The 13,087-nt window shown below is 42.6% G+C and overlaps 1 protein-coding gene across 2 annotated transcripts in view; it reads left to right on the forward strand.

The window, feature by feature from the left end:
* The window catches only part of LOC138955380 (equilibrative nucleobase transporter 1-like), a 176,797-nt gene that overhangs the window by 145,419 nt on the left and 18,291 nt on the right, over nt 1-13,087 (forward strand). For both annotated transcript variants that reach the window (XM_070327002.1, XM_070326996.1), the window contains exons 9-10: nt 3,318-3,507; nt 9,472-9,586. In XM_070327002.1, coding sequence (XP_070183103.1) covers nt 3,318-3,507; nt 9,472-9,586 — 305 coding nt within the window. The remainder of the gene's footprint in view (nt 1-3,317; nt 3,508-9,471; nt 9,587-13,087) is intronic.

Genomic DNA, 13,087 nt, shown 5'->3' on the forward strand with positions numbered 1-13,087 from the left:
TGTGATCTTCGTTGAAATTATGATGACTACAAAAACTGACTGATGTGTTTTGTTTGTGAATGATGGATATATGTGCATGATTGCGTTTCGCAGACACAGTTGTCATGTGCGTTGTAATTGGCGACGAATGCTGGATGATTACTATTTTTGTGCCAGGATTACTATTTTTGGGGCTGAGCATTACTCCAAAACACTTATGGGGGTAAACAGGTCTGTCTCTCTCTCGCATGATACCGTATATACATACACGGAAGTTTTTCTGTGTGTGAGTTTGTGTGTACGATACCGTGTGTACGTATGCGTTTGTGCGTGTGTGTGTGTGCGGTGTGTCTGTGTGTGTGTGTAATGAAGAGAGAGAGAGAGAAAGAGAGAGAGAGAGAGAGAGCGAGCGAGCGGTAATTGAATTTGGCTTTTACCGAATGAAAACTATTGTCAAAAACAGTGCATAAAGAACTAAAACCAACCAACCATAAAATAAAAAGCACCCTCCATCCCTTTTAACTGTCTCTCTCTTTTGCTTTCTCGCGCTTTTTCTGTCTGTCAATCCCCCCCTCTCTCTCTCTCCCCCTCTCATTTCATAAAAGAATTTGGGAGAGAAGAAAAGGTTTCAATATCCTCGGTTATACCTTGTGTCAATATTTCCATTTACAAATATATGCAATAACACTGTCTTACAATTAGTCAAAAACAAAGCCCTTTTTTTCTAAAAAGATCAAAATCCGAAAGAAACAACTGAAAATCATGCAGAGACTTTCTTCCGAAAATTACAAATCTCTGGCAAATTGAAAGGAACAACAAAATATTCCTTCAGAGAGAGCGAGAGAGAGAGAGCGAAGAGAGAGAGAGAGAGAGAGAGAACTCAGAACTCAGAATGGTTTATTATTAAGGCCACAGAGAGATTAAATCAAATTTTATTTTACGAGGGTTGTGGCATAAGCAATATAAACGAGCTTCTTTTCAACCAGCCCTCGCCCAGAGAGGGACTATTCTAATCTTGAATACACATATATATATATATATACATACGTAAAACAATTACAAAAGATAAGCAAGGCAGAAAAACTATTCGCATGACTATATACACGTTGTAGGCTATACATACATTCTTGCGTTATGAAACACTGATGCTTTATGGACAGATATGATCAATATGAAAATAATCAGAACGAAGTCTTCCATCACTGTGACTTTTCGTAATTTGAGAGAGAGAGAGACAGAGTGAGTGAGCGAGCGAGTGAGCAAGAGAGAGATAGAGAGTCACACACACACATACACACACAGGTACACACACACACACACACACACACACACACACACACTGAAACAGACCTGAAACAGACAGACACGCACACACATACATACACAGACATACATATACTGAACAGCAAAAGTTAGGGACCGCCCTTGAAAAAACCAGGCCGTCCTGACCTGGGCCTCTCCAGAACGCTGTTGGTGGCCTGGAACTTCTGATGCAGCCTGACCACGACAGAATGGGACACTCCAAGTCGTCTGCCCACTTCTCGCTTGCCTACGCCGTCTAGCAGCCATGCGATGGCCCGGGCTTTGTTGAAGGTGGTCACCTTTCGTCTGGGAGGCATAGTGAGAAGATGGTGGCTAGCGGAAAATCGCGGGGCTATAAAGCCTAACTGGTGACAACAGTTCACTCTCAACACATCCCCCCTGCACGTGCATAACGAATTTTTCATCTTTCCCGCCCAGGCTTGCCCACGCGTCAGCGTAAAAATATTCCACTTTTTGCAGTTTGGCAGTTTCTGTCTCGTGCCCTAGCCAGGCCTCCGTGGATCCCGAGCAAGTTTCCTGCTAACACAGCATTGCTCACCCACTGGTGTGTACGGCCTGACAGCCATTTGGTTTTATAAACTTAGGAACAAGGAGTTTGGCACAGATGAAGTCAGCTGTTTTTTTCAAGGGCGGTCCCTAACTTTTGCCGTTCAGTATATATACACACACACAAACCACGAGTGAGAGCGAGAGACTGAAAAAATGAGAAAGAGAGAGTCGTCAGTAAGTAGTGGTATTGACACGTAGCGATAATGACACGTCGTGCTAAAAGATGTAGTGCTGTCAACACGTAGTGATAATGAACGAATGATAGCGACTCATCGACAAATTATTTGTAGCACTAATCAACGTAGCGATAGCGGCACATAGCACAAATGACACGTAGGACAAATGACACTCAGCACAAATGACACGTAGCGCTAGCGATACACACCCTCGCTTATGCAGGGGAAGTTCGCCAAGTCTTTCGTCCATATACCACCAATAGCCGTTTCAAACCATACCTTCGTGCATGTCCTAGACTTTTTGTTCATGATTTTGAACAAGATAATCCGTTTTCTTGCAGAATTTCTCAAAGTAATCCTCTGGCAAAGTAATCTTTGAGCATCGAAAGTGAAAGAGGTATTTCAGGCCAGGCACCTATTGCCCCCTAGTTCCGGTTATCAGAGAGAGGCTGCCGTGCCCTAAAATCTGATTGGTCGAAATGCTGGGGGCAAAGGTTATACGAAAAAGGTCTATTCCTCTTAGTCTGGGAATAACAGGTAGGCGTGAGATGGGGTCTGTGTATATGCGTGTGAAGTTTGACATGTGCTGTACACGCCCAAGCGAGTAAACGTTCTTGCATCAGGTTGAGCTGACAGTAAACAAGTTGGGGTTTTTTTTGCAAAAAGGTTGGTCCCATTTTGGGGGGGGTCCAAGCATGTCATCGCGATATAGCTGAATTCCCAAGTTAGTGGAAGTCGATTTATATAATAAACAGAAACAAATGTACAAACGAGAGTCATGAGGTCTTTGCCATCTCAAGTTTTCACGTGTGATTCCAATACTCATTTTTAATGGGATTAAATTACATATCTTTACCCAACTCACATATAGCAATTAACCCTAGTTCAGTGCTGGTAACGCTGTACGCGTCCCCTTGGTAACAAGGGTGACTCCTCTAAAAAAGAGTGACCCATAACAATCCAGGTATCCCTGACGACCACATCCGGGTCCGTCTACCGTATGCGCGCGCATATGCCGCTGTCGCGGACAGTTGTGTATAATTAAGGTTCCTTGGTTGGGTGTTTGTATCAGGTACCTTTGTCAATGTTAGAAGGCTCGTAGTTGAGCGTAGCTGAGTCATCCCACGCATTGCACGGGATACACGCATTGCACGGGACGTTACGGTAGGCTGCGCGCTATTGTGGAGTTCACCCGGGACCTTGTAGCTGACAGCTAAAATTCATATATATATTAATTAAATGAAAATTTATTATTAAAATTTTGGATTGTAAACTACCTGTTGTTTGCAGACAGTCGTTCTCAGCTGCGCCGCGACTTGATGCCAGCAGTACCCCCACTGGCCTTCACCTCAGTGTTGGGCATTGCACTTTCTGTCCTGCAGCTATTTGACAACCCATCTGTTCTGTACCCAACTTTCATTTTCAACACTGTCTTCAGGTCATTCATCTATAGTATGGGGGCTGCCTACATCAATGTCATGTGAGTACCCTCATTGATGTTACCTTTACACACTATAATGTTTTTTCATCTCCATAACATTAGTGCTGAATACATGGGTGTCATAAATAATAGAACTTACATTGTTTCTTGTGTGCTATAGCTGACTCATATTTGAAGGCCACAATTTGGTCAAGGTCAGATAGATAAAAATCTTTCTGGGATGTTTTTGAAGCTTAATTCACTTATTTGACCTCTTGAGATTCAAGAGCATTAATTAAGAGACGTCCTTCAGTTCAAAATAAAAGGCACATCTGGTAGATTCTCAACAAATGTCAAGGTCAGAGTGGGATCCAGGGCAGTTAAAAATGTAGGTATTGTCTTTTTTTTTAGAATGGTTTTAATCTCTTAAAGTTCACACACAACCCTTTTTATATTAGTCAAGGTTTGACTAAATGTTTTAGCATAGACTGGGAATCGAGACAAGGGTGGTGGTGTCTATGTGTGTTTGTATGTGACTAAGTGCCAAAAGGTGCGCCAAATGATTAAAGCATAGAAGATACCCGTTTTAAGTATAAACGCTTCAACAGAGTTGATCGGTGCTGACCAACCGAACAAACGCGCGTAAGCCGTAGAGTGTTTTTGGAAGTGGCTTCAGAATCTTGATACACCGTGACATTTGTGTGCCATCTGCTCCAATTTCCAAAGTGAGAGATTATGGAATTATCGGGAAGAATATGCACGCGCAAGAAGCAAACACCACAAGAGAGCTGTACCGACTTCGTGATAAAGTCTAAGTTTACGTCGACCATTTCATTCTTTCTTTCAATGGGCCGTGCAAACACGTGAACACTTCTCGCTTTGGAAGCTACAAGTTGAAAAAAAAAGTTGTTTGGTGGTGCAAGAGACCGAGAATCGGCTTCCTGTAAACGTTTTTTGCTCGAGTCTCAGATCGTTTTATTTCGCGTTATGATGGTTTTTTTAGTAGGGTTTATGAAGGGAATGATTGGGACTGACAACACGTTTCGCGTAATGGTTTTTTTCGGCTTATCGTTTTTTGTGTTAAATGATCTTGACTGTACCAATTTTCAGTGACTTCTGCCTTTTAAATTTAAGGTCACAGATTGGCGGGAGACAAGCATCGTTAGGAGTACTACTTTACCATGAAACTTGGGATGCCAAATTTTCAGTGACTTCTGCCTTCTAAATTTAAGGTCACAGATTGGCGGGAGACAAGCATCGTTAGGGGTACTACTTTACCATGAAAATTGACACACACACACCCCCCAAAGCCGGCCCCAGGTTAGCTGGCAACATCCAGTCCTAGCTTAGCTGGAAACCATATTTTCCCTCAGTCAGCTTGGCAGGGGTGAGAATACATTGCCATGCGTTTGCTTTGGCACCCATGCTGCTGGTTTGTTTTGATTTGCTACCAGCCCCAGGCCTCGGCTTCTTCTGGGGGGCAGGATCCAGAACCGAACCCGGGATCGACAACACCCCATGTCTTGCTTGTTTACCATGCTTATCCCCCGCCACTAGCAGCTATACAATAGGTGCCCCGCAAGGGGTTTTAATATCTAAAACAAGACCCTTCTGGCTCTAGAGCCCTTACCCTGTCTTCTGGTTCCTGCCTAGCCTGATCAGCCGCCTCTTCTAGAGACCCTTACCTGCTAAACAAACCATCAATACCATGCCCCTGCTAGGGTTCCTGCCTGGTGGTGTCCGGTGGCCTTTCAAACCAGGCTCCTTGGCTGTCGCTGCTGGGAACAGGAGCTTAGCTGACTCGGCTGCCGTCGTTGTCTGGCACCGACTTTTGCTCCCAGCCTTGCTGGGCGCTTTCCTTAGTTTCTCCACGCCCGAACGTCCTTGCACCGTGCAAACTAACCTGTCATGTCGTTGCCAGGTTCCCCCTCCCAATAAGCGGGGCCTACATGTATAATGAAAGAAGAGGTGACAATCCTTAATCAGTAAATGTTGCCTTACATAACTTTGCTTGTTTTTTTGTTTGTTTTTGTTTTGTTTTTTTAAAATATGCTTGTGGAAGGGGTGAACTTCTACATGAATGTTCACTCTTTCCGTGCATTAAACCATACCAACATAGCTAATATTAGTAATTTTAAATAAGGACATTTCCCCACTAAACCTAATCATAGACCATTTATCCTGGACCGCCAACTAGCTCTCTCTCCACTCTATCTCTCTATTACGAAGTAGCGCCTCTCGTGGCCTTTCAGAAATCAGGGGGACGTCATATCCGGTGTCGATTGTAAACATGAACGAAGTTGCCGAGGTAAGTTCTGAAAATGCTAAAATAAACTCAGCAAAAGTGCATATGGAACATGTTTTTCGATGAGTTTTGTTAAGTTTAGTATGGAGTTTTGGAAAATCCAGTTCATTGTCACCTCCCATTGTCACAAATAACTGGAGCGTGCTTTCTTTGCACTGTCTTCGAATCGCTGGCCTTTCAAACCGGACGTGACGCGCCCCTGAAAGTCGAGAGAGAGCTGGGGTCGTAACCTGGAAGGGTCACGTGACGTGTTGGCGGTCCAGGCTATTTGGTCTATGACCTAATACAGCAGACTTCCACTAACTCGCGGTCTTTGGGGTCCAAAGATTTTTGATCGCGATATATCCGATTCGTGATGCAGTTTGGGGTCCAATTAAAGGGAAGAAACCGCGTTCTCTTCTGAGTCAGAGAAAAACGCGGTTATTTCCCTTGTTGGTCACAAAAAGCCTGTGAGCGTCACGTTGGCGTGTGTGCGTTTGCCGTGTGAGTGCATGTGTGTGTGTGCGTGCATGTGTGTATGTGCGTGCGTGTGTGTGTGCGCGTGCGCACGCACGCCTGGCATGTGGTTGTGCTACAATGTTCATGTGTATGTGTTACTGCGTTTCTCGCAAGTGTGACGCTTCTGTTGGCAACTAAGTTCTCAAAAGATTAACTGCGATGACACGTTTTCTTTTATCAGCAGATGACGATTTCTTTTATTTTTTCTCCGACTAATACGTCGTCATAAACTTACTAGTTAATCAGACACAGACAGACACAGACGTACACTGTACGCGTATAGCGACTCACTGCTGCACACACACACACTAACTGACAATGAACAGAACGCAAGCCATGGTGAATTACCACATTATTTTATTTCGTTTGGAAACGCAAGAAGCTGAAGCACTTCATGGCGCCTGTAGAAAATCCGGAGCGTCTAGCTGAGATCGCGATTAGCGGGACTCGAGTGTTAAATTGCATGCCTGACTAGATTGCAGAAGACTAAAGCGCAGTTTAAGCACTTGATTGGCACCTGTGGCCACCCGGACCGTCTAGCAGAGATCGCAATTAGCTGGACTCGAGTGTTCAACTGCACGCCTGACTGGCCATACTGACTGGTCAGACACTTAACCTCTATAGCAGGGCCTAGCATTGTAAGCAGTTCGGCGTACTTTACGCCAAAATAACATCTCCAGTACGCGGAACTCAATTTGGTGTACGCCGAAATGCAAAAACCTGTAATTCCCAAACCGTAAACCCAAACAGTCCCAGCTTTCGTTTTGTGCGCCGTTCGGTTCAATTCTCAATCGGTTTGACAGTTTGCTTGAGCACGCTCTTTCTCTGGCATCGCGCGAGCATGCTTTGTGCCGGTGTTTTGTGGCTCTAGACTTGAAATAAAGTCTCGAAGCGACATTGTTGAACGTGGTCAGCCATTCAGTGACAAAGAATCCAGGTATTCCTGGAAGTGGGAATGGCTGGATTTCGTTCCGAAGGCGGAAGGCAAGTCAGAAGTAATGTGCCGATACGGACTATGGACTATGGTATAATTTAGTTGCTCAATCTTCTTTGGGGAGGGGGGGTGGGGGTGTCATTTTGGGTAAAAAATCTCCAAGAAATCTACATATTCGGGGGCTTCGCCCCCCGAACCCCCACCAGGACCCCACTGGGGGCCTCCTGCGGCCCCCAGACCCCTGCCTTTGTAAGCTAAACTCACTTTTTCCGATGCTAGGCCCTGCTATAGGCACGTGGCCAATTTGACGATACCGATCGTGGCATGAAAGTTCTTGACTGAGTGGGGCACGTGCGCGTGAAAGGTTTGTTTTTCTTTTGTTCGCAGGTCTCGATCAACCCGTAATATACACAACCTGAAAACACACACACACGTAGAACATTATTTGGAGAGACTGAGGGAGAGAAATAGAGAGAGACTGATAAGATGAAATGACAATTTACTGCATGATGAAAGGCCATTGGACCCAGAGAGAGATAGCGTGGTTATGATAGACATTTTTTTCATGATCTGTACTATTTTTTGGCCTTTACGTGACTAATTTTGTTAAAAAAAAAATTTAAAAATTTTTTTTTTAAGGTCGGTCCTGTTTTTTTCGGGGTCCAAGAGGTCTCCGCGATATAGCCGAATTCGCGATTTAGTGGACCGCGAGTTAGTGGAAGTCAGCTGTAATTCCTTACTTACCGCTATGATGATGTTTAATTCAAAACATAAACGAGTACTAACCAAGTCGAAGTTTGTGTAGAATTCCATGATGCAGTTTACAGGAACGGAGGGATATGCGAGAGTGCGCATGCGCTAGGCTAGCCATATTTTACAGCATAGATCATCAAAGCGTAAACCACATACTCTTTGATGATCTACAAAGTTTTACAACAACAAAAGTTAAGTTGTAAACAGAGGGTGGGTTTTATTGAGGGAGGGCACATAATTATCCCTCCGTTCCTGTAAATTGCATCATGGAATTCTACACAACCTTCGACTCGGTAAGTACTCGTTTATGTTTAGCTTTGCGGCGTGCTAAAGTTGTTGTCGATTTTTCAGTTTAAAAGCCAAGGGAGGCTCAAATAGCACCTCTTGAATTGCTAAAATTCATTTTCAGCTGGTTTGTTACAAATACCTTCAAGTTTACAACTGCAGTGTTGACCAAGTTTATTTTAGCCGAGACCAGCTGTGCTGCACCAGCTCACTCAGAATTGTAGTAACTTAAAGTGTATTAACACGCTGGAATGCAGGCGTTAGATGGACGTTATAGGAAGCGACTGAAGCTAACAGTCTGAGCAGATATATCCGTACCTGGTCAGATAGAGCCATATGAGTCGGTACGGATATATCCGTGCCTTGGAGACAATGAGTTAAGCAAGGAGAGGCTTCTAAAACCCTTCTTGAAATTTTTTTAGCACTTCTTTTTGTTTTTGCAAGAGTGATACAACCAAACATCTTCAAGTATAGAGGTTTTTGATTTTGTGCATATATTTTGTTTGTTTTTTTGTTTACAGTTTTAAAGCCAGAGGCTCAAATAGCCCCTCATGAAATGCTAAAATTCATTTTCAGCTTGTCAGTTACAAATACCTTCAAGTTTACAAGATTTATATTATGCATCTCCAAAAAGCTTGTTTGTTCTAAGATTTAGAGTCAAGAGAGGCCACCTAAACCCTCCCTAAAATTCATTTTCGGCTGGGGGACGCTGCCCCCCCCCCCAGCAAGGGCGCTGCCCCTGCACCCCTCCGGAGCCTTAGCGGCCCCTGGACCCCAGCCTTCCAAAATGTTCAGTCCTGGCAACATTTTGGGCTCCCACCCATGCATAAACTGCAACTGTGTGTTTGTGTGTAAACATGACAGTAGATACACGGCAACCAAATTCATGACCGCCCGGGCCAAAAACTCAAACCCCCCTTTTAAGACCTAATTTTCAAGGTTTTTCCAAAGTCGTAAACAGGGGGTTCTACTGGTCGGTACTGATGAAGTTTTCATTTGCATAAATGCCCTGACTTCTTTAGGCAAAGCGGACTGCAACCGGTATGTTCTACACCTGCATGTTCCAACAAAACAGGTTATGCTTTTATCAACTTATTGTTGCACAGGATTCAAACAAGAGTGGTTTGTCTCACACAAACAGCCTCACAGCAGAGACATACACCAATTTGCATGTCAAAGTTCCTTTACAAAATAGTATGCTTTGAGCAAAATGGCAAGATAATCACAAAATGACTTTATAACCGTGCAGGTTTCCAAGTGAGTATTTCGGCCTTCTGTATGGACTTATGATCATCCTGAGTGGTATCATCAGTTTGGCTCAGTATATTCTCTTCATCTGGGCTGAAACTTACGGATTCACTGTGGTGAGTATAACTATATCTATAACTAAGGGCATGTCCTGAAAGTGCTTAATGATTCTGAGATTGACTGATTTCCATCATTTAGAAACTGTACAGTAAATTTCTGGCCTGGATGAATTAAAGGCAAGTTCTGAAATTGTTTCCTGTTTACAATGTTGACAGCTCTCCGTCATTTTAGAAACTGAAAATGTTTGGCCAAATTGTTTTATAGTTACAGAGAGATGAATTTCTGAGCACTTTTTTTCTTCTTCTTCTTCGTTCATGGGCTCAAACTCTCACATTTTTACGTGTATATACGTTTTTACCCCACCATTCAGGCAGCCATACGCAAAAGCATGCTGGGTATTTTCATGTTTCTATAACCCACCGAACTTTGACATGAATTACAGGATCTTTTCCGTGGGCACTTGGTCTTGTGCTTGCGTGTTAAGTCTTGTATCTTTTTCCAGGTTTTACAATGTGGTTGGGGTATATTTGGCAATGAAAACTATTTGGGTTCTTCTTTACTCCTGGTCACAGAGGGGGTTGCTTATTTTTTAACCAGAATTTTCTCTAAATTTGTTTACTTTTTGACTCACCTCAGTCATGGGTTAGTCTTATTCAGCCGTGTCCGGCCGTAGACAAAAAACTTAACGATGAGGTTTTCTCGGATGTTTAGCGAGCTAGACCTTTGAAACTTTCAAACTTTGCACACTTTCAGGGTTTGATAATCTCACGAAGTGAACCCAGTTTGGTTGACCCTCGTCAAATTTTGGAGTCACAGCCGTGTCATGTTCGTTTCATAGAAACAAATAACATTGAGGTTATCTCGGATGCTTTTAAAGCTAGAGCTTTGAAACTTTGCACACTTCTAGGGTTTGATAATCTCCCGACTTGACCTAAGTTTGATTGACCCTCATTAAGTGTAGGGGTCACAGGGGGTCATGTTCGATTCATAATATCTTAACATTGATGTTATCTCAGGCGATTTTGAAGCTAGAGCTTTGAAACTTTAAACACTTCAAGGGTATGATAATCTGCCGACATGACCCGACTTTACGTTGAGGTTATCTCGGATGTTTTTGAAGCTAGAGCTTTGAAACTTTGCACACTTGTAGGGTTTGGTAATCTCCCGACTTGACCTAAGTTTGATTGACCCTCATTAAGTGTTGGGGTCACAGGGGGTCATGTTCGATTCATAATATCTTAACATTGATGTTATCTCAGGCGATTTTGAAGCTAGAGAATGGAAGAAGAAGAGCTTTGAAACTTTAGTTTAAACACTTCAAGGGTATGATAATCTGCCGACATGACCCGACTTTACGTTGAGGTTTTCTCAGTTATTTTTGGAGCAAAAGCCTCCAAATGTCACACAATTGTAGGTGTTGATAATCAGCAGACATGACCAAAATGTGGCTTGTTTTCGTCAAATATCAGAGTCACAGCATAAAAATGTTTGCTGAAAAATAAGTCTTGAGCTCATCAAGCTATGATGTCATTGTTTGATTTAATTGGTCACAGCTGGTGATTTTAGTCTTGACTATTGGTCATGACATCAAGGTATGGTGTCATAGTGTCAGAAATGAGGTCACGCAAGTTGTTTTGTCTTAGCCAGCCAAAAATTAATTTGGTCAAGAAAAGAATCCAAGTGCGTATCGTGTGTGCGCACAGCGTGATATAAATCATACTGAGAAGATAACAGTCACTCCTGCGTCTTCTGCTTTTGACTCAGGCCTTACGAAACGTTCATCTTACGACTTGTACTGGTCAACTGTCTTGTGTGAACCATAGGATTTAGTGTATCAAGTATACATTATGAGGAAGGTGTTATTTTCTTAAGCAGACTCATGTGCCTGACAGTTCAAACGAGCAAATGAAGAAATATGCTGTTGTTTATTTATTTATTTTATAGTTAACTAACGTACTCACAGACCAAATCACAAAGCATACAAAGTGACTGCATGATCTTCAATGTTTATTGTAACCACCTGCTCAATTTCACATCGCTGGACTCACAGACCAAATCACAAAGCATACAAAGTGACTGCATGATCTTCAATGTTTATTGTAACCACCTGCTCAATTTCACATCGCTGGTGATGTTCAAATGGAAGTTAGAGGTGTTTTCATGTAGGCAGTGTCACGTTCAAAGCCAATCATAGAAAATAACTCAGCTGCAGGGGAGAGAATACAGACAAATGTGTGGAGTGCTAAAGGTTAAAAAAGGAGTCTGAAAATGGTGGTAAACTTTCAAGTGTTTATGAACAGAAAATCTGAGAACTGGGTTTTCAAAGGGTGGAAGGTCTAATCGGGGGATGGGGGTCTTAAAAGGCAGGGAGTCTTCTGTTGGGTAGGATGGTTGGGGGAGGGGGGGTAAGAAGGGCAGGGATGTTGCCAAAAATTCATACCTATAGGACAAATGTCAGTGAGCTCTTCGGCATCAAAAAAACTTAAAAGTCACCAAAAACCTAAGCACTCTTACTTTGATTGGCACACAAACTGCATGATTTCCCGACAGAGCTTTTTCTTGACTGATTCAAGAAAACAATTTGCCTATATAGATCAGGGCCTAGCATTGTAAGCCGTTCGACGTACTTTACGCCGAAATAACATCTCCAGTACGTGGAAATTACTGATATAACGAACTAAAATGTATCTCCCTTGAGATTCGTTGTACCCGGACTCCACTGTAGATGAGTAAAGCTCAACCTAAATTACATTAAAAGATGTAGCGTAAGCACTGTATTGAATAGAAAGTAATTTCCATTCAGTTTTTATAAATACATTAATCTTGCGTGTCGTGCAAATATGTCAAACAAAAACGGGAATGGCGAATCCCTTGCTCATTGTACTTGAAGCTACTTTAGAGCAGAAGTTAAACCTTCAACTAAAACTGGTTTATTTGCAAAGTTCAAATATTCAACAGCATCAGAGAACATTTTAAAATCTGCTGAGACTTAGCAGTGTTATTAAAACAACTGACCTGAACTGACCATAATGGAGTGTCACATCCTGAAACATGCGTTTAGGATCACACAAAAACACTCTGTCAGATTGGGCTACTGCTGTAAATAGCACAGCACTGTAGATAGTGAGTGAGATCTTAACATCAAAGCAACCATGTTCCAACCTTAAATGCATCTAAACCACAATGAAAAGTCAGTGTCACTCGCAAAACGTGCGTTATGGTAAAAATTTACTACACAAAAAAATCATTGTCACGGCGATATTCGCATGTGCCGTGTACATGATGAAAACTGCATTTTTTTCTCATGAATTAGTAACTAGGCACCCTTTTCAAACAACATGTATGTAGCACAGGAGGATCAAGAAAAAATGTGCATTTCCCCAGTGTCGTCTCCATCCCTTCTTTGCAGTTACTTTCTAGTGATCCAATTGCTAAAGATTGCAAGGAAATATCATGCAGTGTGTGAGAAACAATTATGAGAAGAAATGTTGATTCTTAGTTCAAAGTGTTTGTTTGCTTTCGCAGTGAACAGTTGTTATCTCAGTGTACTGTTACGT

Source organism: Littorina saxatilis, linkage group LG2, assembly GCF_037325665.1.
Source record: "Littorina saxatilis isolate snail1 linkage group LG2, US_GU_Lsax_2.0, whole genome shotgun sequence".
In the NCBI taxonomy this organism is placed as follows: domain Eukaryota; kingdom Metazoa; phylum Mollusca; class Gastropoda; order Littorinimorpha; family Littorinidae; genus Littorina; species Littorina saxatilis.